This window comes from Aplidium turbinatum, chromosome 5 (genome assembly GCF_918807975.1).
Source record: "Aplidium turbinatum chromosome 5, kaAplTurb1.1, whole genome shotgun sequence".
NCBI classification, from domain to species: Eukaryota; Metazoa; Chordata; class Ascidiacea; order Aplousobranchia; family Polyclinidae; genus Aplidium; species Aplidium turbinatum.
Window position 1 is genome coordinate 4105305 of NC_137476.1, and position 21241 is coordinate 4126545.

Consider the following 21241-nt stretch of genomic DNA (forward strand, 5'->3'; position numbering starts at 1 on the left):
ACTTCAGCCACCAAACAGTAAATTAAAAATTTAGTTTAGTCTAGTACAGTGATTTCCCTAACCACGAATATTTAGTGAGATATAACCCGAAACACGAATTTCAAAATAACAGGCTAAGTAATGTTTGTATAAACACAAAAACTGAAATGGCACAGGTAAGGAGATTGCTATCTCTATTTCTGGGCTAAAAATTAGACCAAAACCGCTTTTCAGATTGCAGCAATTATCAAATGTTTGACCTTGGCCCTAAAACCTTTCACAAATCAAATTGAAAACTTTCTGACTGTCTGCACTAACTTTGCTGTAAATTCTCTTTTGGAGAGCCTAGAATGACCAGTGAAACATCAATGGAATCGGGAAGTAATACGCTAGCGTCATGTGACAAATAAAAATTCAAAAAAACAACCAGTAAATAGAAATAGTAAGTTTCGCGGTTCGGGAAATTTTTAGATTAAGCAAGATTTGTTAAACAACCACACTTTTGGCATATCTTCCTCATTTTAACAGCGACCTTTATATTCATAACATTGTCGATGAAAGAAGCCCGAAAATAAATTGGTAACGGGCCCGAGAAATCCTGTCAACGGCCCTGCCACGAACTTGTCATAAAAGCTATAGTCGCTCTATCTCAACGCATCACTTTCGTTCCTTTCACTCTTGAACTTTCTATAAGTTCTCTCCATAAATGCATTTTACTTACCGTTTGACAAGTACTTTTTATTATTAAAAAAACGTTGTTTATCAGATATAAAACAATTAAATTTGGATAAGTTGTCATCGCGTGTAGGTACAATGGTACAGCTACGCCAAAGGAACGCCCTCTCGTGGTGTGCGAACTCGCTATTTTTTTAATTTTAAATCGATTTATCAGCTGACACAAACATTTTGGCTGCTTTTGATTAATATATGATATCATTAATTAAAGGAAACAAACCAAATTGTAAAAATTCCATGAGTTCATGGACATATTTAGGCTTCGTATTGACCTACGTTTGTCCGCCCCGTTAGCTCAGTGATTACGCGCTCAACTCAAAATCACAACGGCGCTAGTTTGACTCTCGTGGTGTTTGCTTGAGTAACTCATATCAGAATTGTTCTCCATGCAGCGGCACATAGAATAATTCCCCGGCAACAACACTTCAACGATCGGAAACTTCACTCTGTCCATCTCTGTAACCGGGCCTGTGTTAATAGCCTTTTCAAGAATGCGAAACTACCAGAAATAACCTATCAAGGCTTGGTCAGTCCGAGAATAAAGATTCAAAACTAAACCAACCGAACGTACAGGTACGCCTACTGCAAAGGAACGCTGCCTTGCAGTGACGGGAGGCCAGAGAACGCAAAAGAAGCTTGCAGGTGCGTCATAATACATTCGCCTTTGCATATGAAGGTGTTGAAGGAAGTGAATTATTTACAATTGAAAGTGAAGCAGTTCTAAACCTAACAGAACCAAGGTAAAAATATCAGTATCTTATCTAATCAGATTCTGTTTGAATAAGATGCGGTCATTGCGTCATAACGAAGTTGATTCTAAATAAGTTATGATAAGACGTTAGGTTGTTGTGCATCTTATCACTTACACTGGTTAACAACAAACATTTTTTCACAAACACATGAAACTCAGTCACGTTAAGTTGCTGTAATATCGACACTACCGTTTTTCTAAACAGACTAAATTTCTTACATAAAAATAAAGCTCAAGAAATCAGTTACAGCTGAACCTTGTCGTCAAGGAAGTATCTGCCCTGTGGCGAGTGGAAACACCACAAGAAGAAATAATCTCTGGAGATTTCACTCCAGAGGAATTCGCCACCGCCCTTCGCCTAGTGAAGTCCCCAGGGCCGGATAAGATCTGCCCTGAGCTTGTGCTCCAAGGCGCCATTGCCTACAAGTCCTGGTTGCGTGGATTCTTCTCTTCCTGCCTGCACCACCTCACAATCCCGAAAATCTGAAAAAGAGCTTTAGTAGTTGCGATCCCACCAGAGGACACAAAGAGTTATCGTCCGATATTCCTCTTCTGTGTTCCTTTAAAAATCCTAGAAAGGCTGATCTATGCTAGCGTCAACTCAATCATCGGCTCGCTCCTTCCAAAAGAGAAAGCTGAGTTTCGGCGCGAAAAATCCATTGTAGATCAGGTCACACTCTTGACACAAAACATCGAGGACTGCTTAGAAGCAACAAGATGACCGGTGCTGTCTTTCTAAATGCCACAGCTACCTATGACACCGTATGGCATCGCGGCCTTACTTGCAAGCTGCTTCGCCAGCTTCCTGACAGACATATGACCGTATGATTGTGGAACTTGTCAGAAATCGAAGCTTCACCCTCACCACCGCCAAATCATAGCGAAGCAGACTGAGACTCCTGAAAAACGGCGTCCCACAGGGATCGATCCGGGCTCCACTTCTTTTTAACATCTATACCCACGACCTGCCAATTAAGGTCTCCGTAAAATACGCTTATGAGGACGACCTGGCAACTCTCCACTCCACAAAGTCGTGGGAAAATCTGGAAGACACCTTGAGCCAGGACATGAAAGCCCTCTCAGCTTATCTCCACAACTGGCGACTGAAACTCAGCGAAACGAAAACTGTGGCAGCAGCTTTCCATCTACACAATCGGGAAGCTGATCGTGAGCTACATGTTCAGGACAGCGTAAAACCTCTGTCCATCTGCTCCGAACCAAAGTACCTTAGGGTGACACTAGACAGATCTCTCACATACCGCCACCATTTGATGTCACTGCGCAAGAAACTGACATCCTGCGCTGCACTACTCAAGCACCTGGCAGGTTCCAGCTGGGGGGAAAAGGCGAGGACTGACACTTTGCGTATAGCAACCTTAGCCCTTGTCTACTCTTCAGCGGAGTACTGTGCACCTGCTTGGTGTCGTAATGCTCACTGCCATGACATCGACACTGCCATACACAGGGCCCTGCGCACAGCGACCGGGTGCCTGCGTCCCACACCATTGGACAATCTCCCCATTCTCGCTGGTATCCAACCTGCTGAGCTTTGTCGGGAAGAAGCCACTCTGTCTCTAGGTCAACGGACACTGAAGCCTAGCCATCTTCTCCACCACAAAATCCCTGCTCTCTCAAACGAGCATCCCGGTCGACTGAAATCAATACACCTATTCGTGCCAGCTGCTCAACTTCTGATCAACGAAGCTGATGAACAAGACATCTCTGCGGCTACTTTGGCGGACCATAAATGGAATTCTGAAAGGATGTCAATTACCACCAAACTCCATTCGTTCATCTCCGACGCCGACACACGCCCCATCGGTCTAACCCTACAGAGAAAGGCATGGGTGCGCCTCAACCGTCTCCGTACGGGCGTCGGGCTTTTCCGCTCAACCATGCACCAATGGGGAATGGCCTCTTTCTCCTCCTGTGAATGTGGTGCCGAGGAAAATACCGCAGACCACATCATCAATGACTGTACCATCTTCAAGCCACCTAACGGAGTAGAAGGTCTGCGCGTCATGGATGATGAAACTAAACACTGGCTGCTCTCTATTAGCCTTCCAGTGTAGTCCGGGAACATCGTGAATCTTGGGTGGTAAAAGGATAGACCCTTGGCCCCAGAGGCTCACACGAAGACAACGACAACAATGATTCGTTTTATTTTTTGCATTAACGCGTCCGTGACGAAACAGACACTACAAACTACAATAATCGTATAGACCTACTGTAGCACGTTAATGAACGGGAAAAGGTGGAAAAACCTTGAAAGATTTAGAATGTGCCAGAATAGAAAATCATGTAGTAGGCTATATGTCTGTAGTTAGCACGATCAGAAAACCCAAAAAACAAGCAGTAACAAATAAAACAAAAACAAAGAGATGCACACATGTAGTAATGAATGACAGCCTCATGAAAAGTGTTGTGGATTGAGTTTGCCAGTTCCAGCATTGATGTGGATGAGCAGACATCATAATAAAAATAGGATGGAGAAAAAAAACGGACATAAAAAAACATCCTAAGGCAAAAGCCCATTTCGATACGGCCCAGGAGAGCAGGTGTTGAGCTCTTTCTATGGCCAGACTGCACATCACACAGTAGCCTACAACGATTGAGGTTTGAGAGCCAGTTTAAGTTATTGTTTTTTGTCCTGGTGGGTGATGGAATGGATGAGCTGGTAGATGATGATGTCCTGATGGTGTTGATGAAGCTCTCATCCCCTTTTGTGACGGTGTCGTGTTGGTTATGGAATATTGCGTTTGCTGTTAATATCTACAAACATAAAAGTACAGCACAAGCAGGCGACATTATTGTTAGTTAGGCCTAATTTTTTGTAAATTATTTCGGATTTCAACTGACTCGTCACAAGAATGCAAAATAGCCTTTCTTAACGTGGTCTTTTTCTTGCGTATCCGTTTTACTTAAATGCTGTTTTAGTTTGTGGACAAAAAGTTTGTAGATCTGATTTGATGATAGTTCTGTACTAAGTAAATAGGTTATCTGTGCAGCTTCCTGTATTTGCAACACTTTGAGGACCATTAATTTTCCCGAAAAAATTGTTAGGTAAAATTTGTTAGTTTACACTTCATATGTCATACAAAACACAACTACGCAAAAAAAATAAAAAAAATATTGTTTTATTTAGTTAGAACGATAGACATCCATACTACGCTAGGATATCACCAGTGGCAATTTTTGTAAAGTTAACTGCTGGATAATCCGCTGAGTGCATGGGACACATATGTCCCAGTTAAACGTTATACAATATCTCATGCGGTGTTGTTTGATTGAATCTTTATCCTCGGACTGGGAAAGCTTCTTGCAGAGCTTAATCCTGGCAGTTTCGCATACTTGTAGACTGTAGTGTAGAGGCTTTGAATCACTGACGCAGGCCCGGTCACCGAGATTGACAGAGTGAAGTTTCCAATTGTTGAAGTCTTGTTGCTGGAGAATTATTCTATCCATTAGATGCTGCTGAATGGAGAGCAGTCCTTAACGTGCGTTGCTCAAGCGCACGCCCCGAGAGTCGAATCAGCGCCGCTTGATCTTGAAGCTTTTTCGTTCACGAAGTCACGTAGAAGTTCACGAAGTTTTATTCTTGATCGCTGTACCTTGTCACTTTTATAGTGAAACAACACTCTCAAGTTCGACCAATCCACAGGTTTTTGTGTGTTTGTTTTGAAACCTTAAACTTAGTTTTTTAAATTACCACACTATCATTACCAAACTAACAACCATACAATTACAACAACCAACATAACAACCATTACTAACCATACATGTTCGGTTGGCTTTGAAAACAAGATAATAAACTAATGTTGATGTAAAAGTGTATTCATAACTTCAAGCTCGTATTATGCGACCACACAAACATTGCAGGTCGCTTATAACATCACAGTTTCTGCTGACTGTCAGATTTAGTCAATCGCCTCCAGTCCTTGCCTCCAATCGCACGTGTACAAGGCCTCTATATAAAGAAGATTGTGAGAAGTGACAATAACAAACAGCAATTGCTCATCTAGATGCAACTCGACGTGTGGAACGACCATTGGCGTTCTTTGCGATGGCGTTGGAGACTGTCCGGACCCGATTGATGGACAACTCACAGTTGAAACCGAGACTGAAGATAAACGCTTCCCTTTTGAGGACGAGTGTAGAGCTCAATGCAATTCTTCGATATCTTCTCAGTTATGTTCTGAGAATCGCTCCAGCAACACTAACGAAGGATTTCGAACAATATGCGACTGTTCAGTAAGAAAAGTTACTTTGCATATAAATTAACCGATCAAGCGTGAACTTTTCAATTTTGTGACAAAAAGTACAAAATTTTTTCCATGACAATAATACATTAGTCTTGGCCCTCTTGGGCATACTAAACTTTCAAAGCGCACAAAGTTTAAGTTTGAGCCTTTGGCAAACACTTTGGGGTCAATTTTTAATTTAAAGTTTTGTTTCGCTTGCAGAAAGTAATCAATGGAACATATACCACTTGTAGCGTAGAAGTCGTGCCTTCTCAATTTTGCGACGGAAAAGTCGAGTGTACAGTGGACGAGATGGATGAAGCCAATTGCACTAACAGATTCTACTGTTTGGCAAAAGACAAAGTCAGCATTGAAATGTCACAAAGGTGTGATGGTGTCTACCACTGTGACGACCAGTCTGATGAAAGTGAAGCCGAATGCCCGACAAGATTTTTTTGCCAGAACGGAGATAAAGTATGCTTATCAAATTTGCTTTAAAAATGAAGTTTTAAGATTTGTTCTCGAAATATCCCGTTATTTCAAAACATGATTTACTTTTTTGTGGTGAAAAGCTATTTTACCACTAGATGTTGTATGATAAACTATTTGTTTATTCCGAGGTTTTGTCATACAAACACGGTTTTAAAAGCATTTTTAACTTTAAGTATTTTCGTTTCGCCCATCAAGACGTTACTGCACAAAAGCATGTTTATAAAAACATAGTTCCGTGTCTTGCTTGTGCTAGACAGGCGAGGACCATGCTTTTAAACTTTATTTTATTACAAGCAATAGCATAGTACGGTTACATACAGTAGGCTACATGTGATACTAGTTCTGCTCTTTGTTTTTTTTTTTTTCATTTCATTTGTTTTTAGGAAGGTTGCCAATATTTTTTGCCCATTGGTGAATGAATAGATACGAACTTCATGTATGGTACATGGATCGTTTTGCTTACGTATTTCTGAATGCACTTTAAACTTGATATTTTAGATTTCAATCGAAGGTCGGTTTCGTTGTGACCGGCACATCAGCTGCGATGATCGAAAAGATGAATTGAACTGCACTGATGATGGAAGATTTTACTGCGAAAATAACGATACTTTGTTTGTGACTGAACGACAGGTGAGACAATAGATTTTATAGAACAACAGAAGACAGTAAAGGTTAGACCAGGCTGGCCAACCTGCGGCTAGCGAGCTTCATGCGGTTCTTTTCCTGATTTTATGCGGCTCTCTATAATCGTATGGCTCGACTAAGACAACCCCAATATTAGTTGTTCCTATAGAGTTATGTCGTCAGAAGTTTACCAGCGTGGTTGCATAAACAAAAAATTAACAGATTTCCATTTTACAGGCTTCAGTTTCTGTTCAGTTCATATATTTCCAGTTCAAAAACTAATAGTTTGCTCTAATTAGTTGACAGGTTTAATTATCATGAAAACATTTAAACAGATCGCTGCATTTTGCAAAGTAAAGTAAAATTAATTGATTTAGTTTGAGCTGTTGATTTTCGTATTTCCTGTAAATCAAAATGGCATAGAAAAATGCAGAGCAAAAAGACAATAAGAAGATGAACACAGAAAGATCATCTTGTTAACCTATTTCAAAGTTGTTTTTTTTTCATTGTTCAAGACAGGGACCGCAAATAGTTCCACTAAGAATTGTGAACAGGGCCGTTAGGAGGATATTTAGTACCCGGTACCAATGCAGTCTGTGGGCTCCAATTCAAGGCACTTTTAAGTAAAATGCACAATCAGGGGTGTGCAACGTGCGGCCCGCGAAGAAAAATTGTGCGGCCGCGAAGATGTACCAATTTTGAATTGTGTGCGGCCCGCGAAACGTGTTTATAATTTAGTTTAGTCTGATACATGTGAACAATTCATTGTGGAGTGGATCATTGTAATTTCGCACCTTCTGTTAACCATTTTAGAAATTTCCCACCGGCCACCGCTAATCCGTTGTATGTAATTATTTGGAACGTCAGAAGATCAGAGGTGGAGCCCTGCTATTGTCTCTGGCTTTGTCGCCTTTTTATTTGATCTCTTGCTTTAGACCTTTTGTAGAGCCGGCTTGCGTCAAATTTAGCAGTCGCCTAATGTAGGCCTAGCCTATAGGCCTACAAGCAGTTGGATCAGAACAACTTCAGCCTAGCGGCCCATTCCTTGCCAAATTTGTTGAACCAGTCAAAATAGAAAATTTGTTAAAATTAGAAGTAAAAAAGTAGAGGCATTGGAAGAAAAAAAAATTGAAAAAGTGGCAATTGAAAAGGGCAAAACAAAACAATTGAATGAACTCAATGCAAGACTGCAGCAAAAAAACAGTATGCGAATGAGATGTATGGTCACATAAAAGGCTTTATAAACAAATTACGACTTTGGAAAGCCACATACAGACAGGAAATCTTTTCCACTTTCCAACTTTGAGAGACCATGGAATGCATCCTGAGAAGAAAACTGAATTTGCAGACCAACTTGAAAAATTGTTGTAGGCCTATGAATTTTTGGCTCGTTTCAAGGACTTTAAATCTCATGAACATTTGTTTGGTATATTCTCTTCGGCATTCAACACAGACATTGATAAAGCACCAGGTGATATCCAACTTGAACTGATTGATCTTCAAGAGAAAACGGATTTGAAAACAAAGTATTTAGAAATGAATCTTGGCGATTTTTACCGAAAACAGCTCAACCAAGATGACTTTCCACATTTGAAAAAGTTCATGGATTCAAAAATGGCTCTTTTTAGCTCAACGTATTTGTGCAAACAATTTTTTCTAAAATGGGCGTCATAAAATCTCCCTATCGATCGGTTCTGACAGACGAACACTTGGAAAATGGACTTCGAATAATTCGCTTTATTGCTAGCACTTCCATTGAAGTAAATTTGGAAAATCCGTGGGGAAAAGAAGCCAGCTGCAAACTTCTCACTGAACTCGTTTAAAGACTGTGTGACAATAGATTTAAATAGCAGTTTTCTTCAGAAATTTATACGTCTTAACTTATTATTTCTGCAAAGAGATCCCCTAATAATACCATATGAATAACAAAAAACTACTTTTTTGTGCCTGCAACTACTAGAAATCATATGTCAAATAAACATACGGCCCGCGGTTTCACCCAGTTGTTTATATCTGGCCCTCCTGTAAAAAAGGTTGCACACCCCTGCACTAAATCATGCCCAAAGAATGTGCGGGAGTTTCTCTGTTCCCAAGACCCCTTGAAAAGGTTACGGGCCCTTAAAATCATGCTGGGCCCGACTCCAAAAGTATCCTTGCCCCCCTCCCTGTCAACGCTACTGGTTACGAATTCTCCAATTAAGTATCGAAACATACATACCGGTACGTACAAAATGTTTGTAAATTTCATTAATTTTCATGTTTCTGTGTAACATTTACAATAAATCTTGCTGAGCAAAGACATGTGTGTGAGTGAAGATGAGGTGATTTTCATGTCCATGATGCGACTCTGTACAGTTAACTTGGTAAAAATGAGGTATTTGGTCTCTGGTTGGCCACCCCTGGGTGAGACAATGGAAAACAAAGTGAGGTCACTGCTACTGGTGAGGTCACATATCCGTTATGCTTTTGCAGTTCTATCACACAGATGCAAAACAGCTGTTGCAATCACCATAGTTGTTGCGCCACTTGTTCATTGTTATGCTGTAAACAAGAATGTTATTGTTTTAACCTAAATTTTTGTTAGTGAAGGTTCCTTGACAAAGGCAAATGTAAATCAAGGGTTCCTCAATGACAAAAGGATTAAGAGCGCTTAGATTAGCTTTGGTTAAAGATTTTAAAAAGCTTCAATTAGTAAAACCTGACCAAAGGTTAGAAGGCCCAACGAACAAACATTCCTGACAACATGACCAAATTATTATTATCAACTTGCTAATTTACTAATTTATGGTGTACCACTGGTGATGTCAAGAACGTAAATAACTATTAGCCTAGTGCTATATCCTCAGTGGGCTAGTCTCTAAGCCAGGGTTGCTCAACTAACCTTAAAAAAAGTCCAGTTTACCAAGTTGAATATTTTTAGCGGTCCGGTAAATAAGTTATTTCACACGCAGCCCCGAAAGTTAAACTATTTGTACCAAACCACTTTTTTAAGTAAAACGTAACTCGAATTGAATTTCTGAGAAAATGTTAGGGAGCCAGGGAGTCGAAGCCCCCCAGAAACTAGGATAATCACAGTAAAAATTGCTTCCTCGCAGTAAAACTCTGTTTAAAGCAGCCCTGAAACGTTGCAATGAATATATTCTTCCAAAACCTCAAGGTCCATCATCAACACCGGATTCGGACCTCGGTCCGCCAGTTGAGTAGCCCTGCTCTAAGCTGTTTGAACATGTCTTGTTGTGCAGCATGAATGCCTTTCTGTAATGATAATGTATTTGGATTCAAGCAAAATCATAGTATGATGTGTGTGTTTTTTACTGAAGCAAATTGTTTGTTTTTTTTATTATGTTGAACACAGTAGTCCTGCATTTACAGGATTTTTAGACTCTTTCAAAGCTTTTGACAGGTTTTGTTCATAATTCACCATAATTTGTTTTGTAAAAAAATTATTTAATCGAAGTGTACCTATATTGGCGGTAGGATGGCGCAGCGGATAAGGTGCTCGCTTTTCAATCATGCAATCCTGGTTCGACTCCCGGCTTAAGCTGGTTGTTGAAAAACACCGTTTACCTCTACCCAGGGTGTAATAAATTGGGTAGGCGTAGTTGCTGCAGGAAAAGTGGCCGAGAGAAAGGAACTGGCCACCTTACTCTCGTTGGCGCCGAAGGCTTAGTGTAATGAGAACCTTTTCTTCTCATCTCCCCGATGCTTGGATCAAGTATGGGACTCACCTTTACCTTACCTTACCTATATAATTTATCTGTTTATTGGTCCTATGATATAATCAGCAACTCATGTATACAAAATGAGGCCTCACTTGCCTCATAGATTTTCTGTGAGCAACGGGGTATAACAGGGAGGTGTGTTGAACCCATTTTTCTTTTCTGTCTAGCCTACATGGATGATTTATCTGTGGCATTGAACAAAATTAAAGCCGATTGTCTAATTTCTAATTGGTAATTTAATCAATAATCATTTATTGTTTACTGATGACTTCTGTTGTCTTTGCTCAAGCATTAGTGGCATGAAAAGTATGTGAACAATATCGGGGAGCTGCTGACTCAAAGACTATATGTCACTTTGCTGCTTCCTGTAGTCTGTTGTATCGCATCTGTGATCGCAGTGTACTGTATGTTATCGCAATGGGCGCAAATAGAAGCATGGTTATTATTATTATCAATAGCTTCATATGGATCGCAAAATCTCAATCAAATGTTTAATAAAATTTACAGAAATTCGATGGTCACAAGGATTGCTCCGACTACAGCGATGAATGTCCGCTCAAGACCAAAAACGAGAATATATTCTCATCAAGGTATGAGCTGATTGGGAATCCCTTCTTGCGGGCAATTGTTTGGATCATGGGACTGGTAGCATTGACAGGAAATATGGCAAGTAAACTGTAGTCTTATGAATTATTTAATTATGTACTGTATTGTTGGTAGCCTATATAGCATATAGGCTACATCGTAAGTTCATCCATCCTAAATCTCCTGCAGTACGATGTTTAGGTTATGATGTGCTTAATTGTATTATACTGAAAATTGAATGAGGCTGTTCACCAGGCATTTAGTTAAATAACATGAGGCGTTCTACTGGTGCAAATTAAGCTGAACTATCACACGATGTACAAAGTGACAATCTGCTTTCATTCCGATGTTTCGTCAATCAGACACCACTGACTTCTTCAAGGGGCTAGACCAGGTAGTGACTGATTGTCTAGCATGGCAAAACACAGGACCATGTTGCTGAAATCAAATGAACAATTCTTGTGTAGAAGTTAAGTTTTTATTTTGCATGTTTAGTTGATTTCAGCAACATGGTCCTGTGTTTTGCCATGCTAGACAGGTAGTCACTACCTGGTCTAGGCCCCTGAAGAAGTCAGTCGTGTCTGATCGACGAAACGTCGGAATGAAAGCAGATTGTCACTTTATACATCGTGTGATAGTTTAAATTGATTTACACCAGTAGAGCATATCATGTTATTTAATTGTATTATGTTACTGAAACCTGAACATAAACAGGTCGTGATCATTGGAGAATTACGAAACTTACACAAGACAATGGGAACAAGCGAACCTGCTCCGCTCAGAACAAACAGGATGCTGGTTCTGAATCTAGCTATTGCTGACTTTCTCATGGGACTTTACCTCATCACACTGGGAATTTCAGGAGCAACACTTAGTGGAGTGTTTTGTGCGAACACGTGGTCTTGGTTGTCCAGTACAACATGCATTGTGTTAGGTGTCATTGTTACGATATCAACCGAAGCGTCTGTCATCACAATGGTGGTCCTCACTTCATTCCGGTTATATGCAGCTGTCAAAGTAAGATTTCTCAGGACACATTTGATTTAGCTGCAGTTGATATACAGTGTGGGCCAGAAGTAGGCTTACATAGGCTATATTAAACTTTGACCAATTTGTTGGAGAACAAGTTGAAATGTTGGACAAAATCATTTGGTCAGGTGAAGCTTGCTTCAAATTATCTGGTTAAATTTAAAAGTACCCACATAAAAACAATAAATTTACTTTTAGACCCAAACCCTACTTTTTATAACTGTAATCCTACTTTTGGCCCACCCTGTATATAAAACTATATAAAGAAATGTAGGCTACAAGCAACTGCACATAAACAACAATTGGAAACTTCACTCTGCCAATTTCGGTGACCAGCCCTGAGCGAATTGAAACCTGCACAACAAGCATGTGAAACTTTCAGCATTAAAATTCCTGGGAGGCTTTCTCAGATTAGGGATAAAGACTCCTATACCGTAGTCAATCTATACATTAAGGAAAAGCGTTTTTATAAATGAAACAAGATGCCATTCTACTGTCCTGTATGTTTTAAGTTTACATTTAAACTGTATAAAAGTATAGCAGCCAAATCTTTGATCAAATACAGTGTTTTACTTTGTTTTACCATGTACTTTGCTACATTTAATATCATTTATTAGTAGATATAATGTGAACAATAATCGTCATCAATGTCATGTTGCAGCCTACATTTGAAGACTATAACAAAATTCATTTAAAGCTTACTTATAACTTATTACTTGTAACGTCAATGCGGTGGGATGGCGCAGCGGGTAAGGCGTTCGCTTTCCAATTATGCAATCCTGGTTCGACTCCCGGCTTAAGCTGGTTGTTGAAAAACACCGCTCACCACTACCCAGGGTGTAATAAATTGGGTGGGCGTAGTTGCTGAAGGAAAAGCGGCGAGAGAAAGGAACTGGCTACCCTGTTAGTGGCTACTGTTAGAACTAGCTACCCTGGCTGCCCTACTCTCGTTAGTGCCCGAAGGCTTATTATAATGGGAACCTTATCATCTCATACCCGATGCTTGGATCAAGTATGGGACTCACCTTTTTTATAGCTTATTTCAGTATGTTTACACTTTCAGCCTTTCAGAGCTTCTTATTCACCAAAGCCGGCTACTGTGATCTCCTTAATCGCTTTTACTTGGACTGTTGCCTTGATGCTGGCCTTCCTCCCGTTGTCCCCTCAAATGGAATACATGTTTACCGACAAAATTCTGCAAAACGATAAGCTTTATTTTGAAAGTGTTTCTGTGAGCTTTGGGGCGGTGCAAAATTGGACGAATAAATTGCTTGTTTTTGATCCCTTCGTTGTTGGCTACAATACAACCACTGCAGATGAGATACCAAGCGCAACTACCTGGAAAGATTTGCAGAACATTTTGCAAAGTCTGAATACGTCACAAAAACTTATTATTGACGGTTATTTAGGGTAAGTTCATGAAGACAATCAAATAACGTTTTGTTGATTTTGCATTGACAGATAGAAGTAGGTTGAATGAATAGATTAAAGTATAAGCTCAAATTAAATTGTTAACATTGGCCAAGTGCTAAAAGTTTTCTCTTAACATAATATTTGCATTGATAATTTTCTATACCAACGTTTTTATGACTAATTTACAGTAGGCTACGTGCTTTAAAAGGCATCATCCTTTTTGCCCTTTACAATAAGTTCAAAATCTACAGTCCACACGTCAGTTTTTTGTGTTTGTATTTTTATTTGCAATTAGCATCGAACCATACATAGGCCTATAAGGTAGAGGCTATCTAGGCAAATTTTAATTCTATGTAACTGACATTAAATTAAAAAGCAGATTTATATATTGTTTATTCGTGCAAAATTATTTCAGCAAGCTGCATCTGAAACGCAGTGGGATAATATTTCACAAGATTTATAAGGGAATGTGAAAGTTCAAGTAGTTCAGCCAGATTTACCAACCCGAGTAACAAGAAGCGTTTGAGTAGCCTCCACTGTCTTTCGCCAGTAGCGGTTGCAAAAGGGATCACTTAGTCACGTTCCCCTCAAAACCGAAAAAAAAAACATAAAAATTGTCTCACCTTTTGCAATATGTTTTCCCTCAGTTTGCTCATCTCATTTGATCTAACAAGCTGCATTGGCACACGGGTTTTTCGAAGTGGGTTTAATAGGTATAGACAATTTATGTGCCAACCAGAACCCAAAACAATAATGCAATATTCCGAAGTACAATAAAGACATTCCTCACTGAACTATTTACTTTGGCTGCACTTATGCAAGCGTTGGATTTAGGCTATATCAAAATGATGGATTTTTGTAGCTGATGCACTTTTATGATTTTATTGATTTGTTTGAAATCTTTAGATATTACAGCGCCAACAGTGTTTGCATTCCAAGACTATTCGTCACACCAAAAGACAGCGCTTGGAAATTTTCACTGACAGTCTCAATCTTCAATTTTCTATCTTTCATCTTCGTCGCTGTCGCGTACATCGCAATAATAAAGCATACTAGCAGAAGGGGGTCAGCTAGGGGTGGGAAACGGAAAGTGGACCAACAAAGCTTGGGTGAGTTGTGTGTGCCTGTGGTCACAAAAAAAGAAGAAAGGGGCAGGCTACGTTTAGCTCCCTCTTGTCGAATATCAAGTTTCTATTTATTATATCTCCGATTTCACGTAAAACGTTTCGTGAAATTGGTGCCCTGAAAAGAACAGTGTTCAATCCCAGTTAGCAAATCAGTCACTTCGACATTAATGTAAGAATGATTGATTCGCTAGCTGCGACAGTTGCATACTGTTTATCACACAAAAAGTTGTCGTATTAGCAAAGATTAGCAACTTTGTTGAAATTAGTTTGTGACTTTGTGATACTTAGTTTGTGATAGGTACAAACGACCTGTTTTAGCTTGAAGCTGCTGGTTCGCTGTTGCACGAAGCAGCTAAATTTGTTTTCTAGATTTTGCTTTACTTAGGTACCTAGGCCTACCACAAACCTAAGTTACTTCTGATAGAACACAAGGGTCGACTTGCCTTCGTTCTTCGTCGTATGAGCTGTTCTTCGGGACTATATGTTTGGGCATGATGTCATCAGCCACTATACAGTCTCGTCATCCAGGGTCTTCAGTCCAAGCGTTCCATGTGGTGGTTGATGGATTGGGCAGTCATGGACGACATGATCTACTGTCTGGTCTGTGGCGCCACACTCGCATCCCGGTGAGGGAGCCAGGCCCCATCTGCACATGTCTGAACGAAAGCGACCGACGCCGGTTCGTAGGCGGTTAAGCCGGACCCACGCAAGTCTTGCGAGGGACATTCCCGGAGGGTGGGGATCGACGTCGGGTAGGAAATCATGGAGTCGGGAGGTGTTGTTTTGCCACTCCATGTTCCATGTGTAGTTCGTCCAGTGTGCCGCACTTATTCCAAGATCTTCAACGTTGTTCAGAAGCTGTTGTGCGGCGGGCACAAATGGGCGTCTTGATTTCAGTCGCTGCTGTCCTCCAGGTAGGCGCTGGAGTGCACTGTGGAGGAGGTGGTCGGGGTCCAGTGCGCGACGAGCAAGGGAAATCATGGCTCCTTTACGGCGAAGCTCAGCAGGTTGGATGCCTGCAAGGATGGGAAGGCAGTCCGTTGGAGTGGGACGCAGGCATCCAGTCACAGTGCGTAGTGCGTCATTGATGGCGGTGTCAATGTGGCGGGTGTGAGAGCTGCGGCACCACACTGGTGCGCAGTACTCAGCGGTAGAATGGACGAGGGCCAAGGTAGCTGTGCGAAGGGTTTTCGCATCAGCTCCCCAGCCGGAACCCGCCAGCCGCCTCAAAAGTGCAACGCGCGCCGATAGTTTTTTGCGCAGTGACTCCAGGTGTCGTCGGTACGTGAGTGACCTGTCCAGGGTTACGCCGAGGTAGGTGGGTTCGGCGCAGTAGGGGAGGTGTTCGTCATCGGTGGTAATGTTGATCTCACGTTTTGCTTCCTTGTTGTTTAGATGGAAGGCCGCCGACACTGTCTTTGCCTTGCTGAGCTGTAGCTTCCATTTCTGGAGATATGTTGATATAGTTGACATGTCCTGGCTTAGGTTCCTCTCCATTGACTGCCAGTCTCCGGCTGGATGCAGGAGAGCCAGATCGTCTGCGTAAGCATACTTCCTGGAGATGGTGTCAGGCAGGTCATAGATGTAAGTGTTAAAGAGGAGGGGAGCCAGGACAGAGCCCTGTGGGACGCCGTTCCTGAGTCGACGTAGTCTACTTCGTCGGCCGCTACCGGTGGAAAGAGTAAAGCTGCGGTTTTGCACAAGTTCCATAATCATATGGACCATGTGCCTGTCAGGAAGGAGACGAAGTAGTTTGCAGGTAAGGCCGCTGTGCCATACAGTGTCGTAGGCAGCCGTGAGATCGACAAACACGGCGCCAGCCTTCTTTTTTGCCGAGAAGCTGTCCTCGATGTCTTGGGTCATCAGGGTGACCTGGTCTACAGTTGATCTACCGTGGCGAAAGCCGGCTTGTTCCCGAGGGAGCTGAGGATCTATTATCGGTTCGACACGGGCGTAGATAAGTCTTTCGAGTATCTTGAAGGGGATACAGAGCAGAGAGATGGGACGGTAGCTCTTCGGATCCCCTGGGGGCTTCTTCGGCTTTGGGACTGCAACCACTAGGGCTCTTCTCCAGATTCTTGGGATGCGCAGGTGACGCAAGCAGCAGGAAAGGAAGTCTTTTAACCAGGACCTCATAGAGGGGGCAGCTTGGAGTATTAGTTCCGGGCATAGGTGGTCAAGGCCCGGGGATTTGCCTGGCTTTAGGTGCTGGAGGGCGGAGGCAAATTCTTCTGGGGTAAACTCACCAGAGATGTTGCCCTCGACAGGTGTTGGGACCTTCCAGAGGTCCGTCATTTCCTTGAGAACGGACTTGTCTGATTCACGGTCTCTCGTTCTGTGCACTCCATTTTTCACAAGTTGTGAGGCGATGGCATTTGCTGAAATGGGGCATTGGCGACGAGAGGCACGTGATCTGCCAGTGAGGTTGTTGAGTGTACTCCATGCTGTGCGGCTGGAGTGCGTGAAGTCGATTGAGTCTATGGCTTCTGTCCAGCGCTTCTTCCTCTTTGAATCCAATCTTGCCAGCAGGGCTGTTGCTGAGTTGGTGGTGGCGGTGCCCTGGGGGGAACGGAGGAAGTCGCGGTAGAGCCTGTCGCACTCCACATCCCAGCAAGGTATGTAGTTTTTCCGTCGACCTCGCGGGATGGAGTCTTTTGCCGCAGATATGATTGCATCACAGAAGTCCTGGTAGGCTTCATCCACTTTGATGGTGTGTGGGGATGGGAGGTACTGCGTAGCTTCGTTTGTGAGTAAGCTGTAGTATTCCCAATCGGCCTTTCTGAAGTTCCATCGCTTGACAGGCTTGCTCGGAATAGGTGTGGCAAGCAAGGGGGCCGTGATTAGCGAGGGTCGGTGTTGAGACCTTGGGAACTTCTCTAGCACACGTCTGTCCGGCTGGCGATCATCGGGGTCATCACTTGCGAAAGCCATCGTTGAACAACCAACATCGGGAGCTCCCACTCTCGCACATGAGGCAATGTCGACCAACGGGCGGGGGACTAGCGACTCTCCCCTTTTGAAACACAGTTTCCTAGTAGTCATGTGCTATTTCTCCAATTACTTTTTTGAACATCAACAATTTTAAAACTTGCCCTCCAAAAAAAATGATTACCCGGCTCTAGTTTAAACTTAGACTATAGTCATGGCCATGCTGTAGGCTACCACTTATAATTGTAAGGTGTAAGGTGTCATTTGGCATTCTCATTAAGATCTAATTCAAAAATATGTTTGACTCCACACAGGCGGGTTTGGCACCTTGTCGTGTTATTTCAAATATTGCTTATAGTAAAATTCAATTTTGCACATTTGGTTTTCAATGCCAAAAAAATTTCCGTCCCCCGATAGCTTCCGCGTAACTTCGTGAACGAAGAAGCTTCAAGGTGAAGCTGCATTTAAAGGCACCTAACAGATGGAATAATTCCTCAGCAATAACATTTCAACAATCCGAAACTTCACTCTGTCAATCTCGGTGACCGGCCCTGCGTCAGTGATTCAAAGCCTCTACAAGTAGGCTGTGCAAAACTACCAGGATTAAGCTCTCAAAGAAGCTTTTCCAGTCCGAGGATAAAGATTAAATCAATCAAATGGTTTCTATAATCCCATCAATCGCTAAAAGTGAATTTAAAGCCATATAACTACCCAACAAGCAACCGGTTCTTTTTCACATTGAATCTGCTGAAGTTGAAGCAATGCTAAAATATATGATTTGCTGGCTGCGTGAGTTATATTAGGTGGGTAAGTAAGAAACACCTGTTGAAATAATTGATATTTGTTTCAGATCACATGTTGCCCATATTGGAAGGTAGGCTAATACTGGGTGTGATTACAAAGGGTGCAACTAACAATGGTTTGGGGTGGTTATCCTCGAAAATGTACATATGAAAGCTTGCTCTTTGTTTGAGTTTACTAACGGCATCTAAAACTGGTTGTCGCATCAAAAATTGAGTTGAAGGCCATTTTAAATTAGTTTTAAATGTGAGGAACAAATCTACAGTTAAGTCATTAAAGTTCAGAATGTATTCTTTTTTTTAGGCTACTACTCCTGTTTGTAATTTTTTTTTACAATGCTCCTTCCTAAAAATATTTGTACTCTGTTTTACTTCACTTGCTCAATCTAAATTTCATGTTTTCAATACAATTGTTTAGTAATCTTTTTTCAATGTTGAACCATTGAGAAATAAAACAAAGTAACGGGTTTAACATGATGTATTACATAGGCCTACACAAATATAACATAATTAAACATAAACTCTATAAAGTTTTAAATTAATAATTAGGCTACGTTAAATAAAGTCTAACTCTAAAGTAATTAGGCTATATATGTTGTATTTGTGTATGTAATTATACATCATGTTAAACCCGCTGAAGTTACTTTGTTTTATTTCTCTATGGTTCAACAAAGCAAACTCTCTACCAAAACTTTATCATTTCTTCAATGTAGGCTAACCTTTAAAACATTTTGTCAATGCAACGTGTGCTTCCTCTCATACATTTTCCTGATGTTTTTGTGCAATTTCTTAACATTTTGGCAATATATACAACTTCCATCGCTTTTTGCTTGCCAATGCAACGTCAACAATGTCTTTGATGCGTTTTTCTGACATTATTTTTGCATGATTTTGTAAGTTTTACCAACAGAATTTTTGAACATTTTTTTAATGTAGCCTAAAGTCTAAAAAATTTGTTGTAATTTTTTATCATTTTTTGATGTTTTTCAGCAATGGAAGGAAAAGTTTTTCGGCTTGTGGCTACCGATTTCTTCTGTTGGGTTCCACTGTCAATCTTAGTCTTTTTCCATTTTGGAGGATACACTCTGTCTGATTTGTCCTACGTAGTGTCAGCCATTATCTTGCTTCCAATAAACAGTGCTCTAAATCCGATCCTATACTCCAGCTTTCTTTGTCGTAGTTACGACAGAGTGAAGCAATATTTGTCCAAGACGAAACCCAAGTCTCCCTCTCCTCAACCGATCAAAAACAACACAGCAATCACTGGCATCAGTGACACGATGTTGTGAATTGCCTCAAAAACAAATGAAAAGTTAGCAATCTATGCTAGTTTTGTGAAACTTTTCCTGCCGAGGAGGGAACGACAGAAAAGAAAAACCGAAAAATGCCTCTGCATCTGACATTCTGTAATGTTTTTTGCACTTTTTTAACACCAGTCTTCGAAATTAGCATATTTTTACTTCGGCAAAAACGTTGCCGAGGCCAAACGGCAAAAAGTGAAATTGCCTCGGCAATTGCTGTAAACGTTTAATACGAAAAAATTGTACGTACCAAAACATGTAAAATAAGAAGCGAAAAATATACTAGAGTAGTATATAAAGTAGTATACTATACTAGAGTAGTCTATCACGGCCGCACTGTTTGATTTGTTGTGATGTAATAATAACAAAAGTAGTGATAAAGCGAGCAACGCGATACGCACCCTGATACGGTAATTCACGTGAAATGTCTCATGGGGGAAAAGTTAATTTTGGGTTGATTTAACGTTCCTGTCAGTACAAATCGATTTAATTTTCCCGGCGGGTTACATTGCGTAATAACAATGCTCAATAAGAAATTTATGTTTATTTTACATTAATTCGGCATCTAGCGACGTTGAATTATCATAAAATAACGTTCATTGCTCAACCTGGTAGCCTACCAGTAACAAATTAATGGCTCCCTGCGAGAAGATTGCCTTGATTTACGTACACACTAGCATAATTTCGGCACAATTGGGATACTGCGAGCAACACAAAGTCTGTTTGATAAAGAACTAGTTGTCAAAGTCATCAGATGCTGTATCGGAGGATGAGGTTGTCGCGTCATCACTGGAATCAGATGCATCTAGAGGCTCGTCGCTTGGCTGTAAATCTACACTGTCTTCGCCGTTCGCAATGAAGCGTCCACACACGGCCTACTAGAACACGGCCAAATATGTTGCTATTTGAGGAAATTTCTAAGAGTCTGAATTGTTACAATCATAGCTATGACAAACCTGTCATCTTCCCATTTCCAAAAGTAAGTAAAATGAGCAATATTTGCATCTAGACATATTTTTGGCTTGTTTTACTGGAGATTAGATATGTATGTTAAGCACAACTTATGCAATAACAGTGTAAAATATGTAAGATTTTCCAACTGCATCCTGGAGGTAGTCTCATCATATAGTCGTTAGGTTTTTTGTATAGGATCTTTTGCCAATAGCCACATTTTACTTGCAAAATTAAACTTGGTGAAAAACAAAACGAACTAAAATTTAAATTGGCACATCAAATGAACCGCTTACAACATAGAATTTACAAAAAATCCTTGATATTTTAAATGGAACATGCAATTGCACCAATAGCGATACACCAAACGATACTACCTCCAGGATGCAGTTGGAAAATCTTACATATTTTACATTGTTATTGCATAAGTTGTGCTTAACATAAAAACCTAATCTCCGGTTAAACAAGCCAAACATATGTCCAGGTACAAATATTGCTCATTTTACTTACTTCTGGAAATGGGAAGATGACAGGTTTATCATAGCTATGATTGTAACAATTCA

The 21241-nt window shown here is 41.0% G+C and overlaps 1 protein-coding gene across 1 annotated transcript in view; it reads left to right on the forward strand.

The window, feature by feature from the left end:
* Nucleotides 1-19715, forward strand: part of LOC145770262 (uncharacterized) — a 59833-nt gene extending 40118 nt beyond the window's left edge. Inside the window, exons 9-17 of the mRNA XM_082581860.1 lie at nt 5488-5716; nt 5929-6180; nt 6697-6828; nt 11052-11221; nt 11788-11800; nt 11844-12146; nt 13222-13568; nt 14478-14680; nt 19417-19715. Of these exons, the coding sequence (XP_082437986.1) occupies nt 5488-5716; nt 5929-6180; nt 6697-6828; nt 11052-11221; nt 11788-11800; nt 11844-12146; nt 13222-13568; nt 14478-14680; nt 19417-19715 (1948 nt within the window). The remainder of the gene's footprint in view (nt 1-5487; nt 5717-5928; nt 6181-6696; nt 6829-11051; nt 11222-11787; nt 11801-11843; nt 12147-13221; nt 13569-14477; nt 14681-19416) is intronic.
* The last annotated feature ends 1526 nt before the right edge of the window (nt 19716-21241 follow it).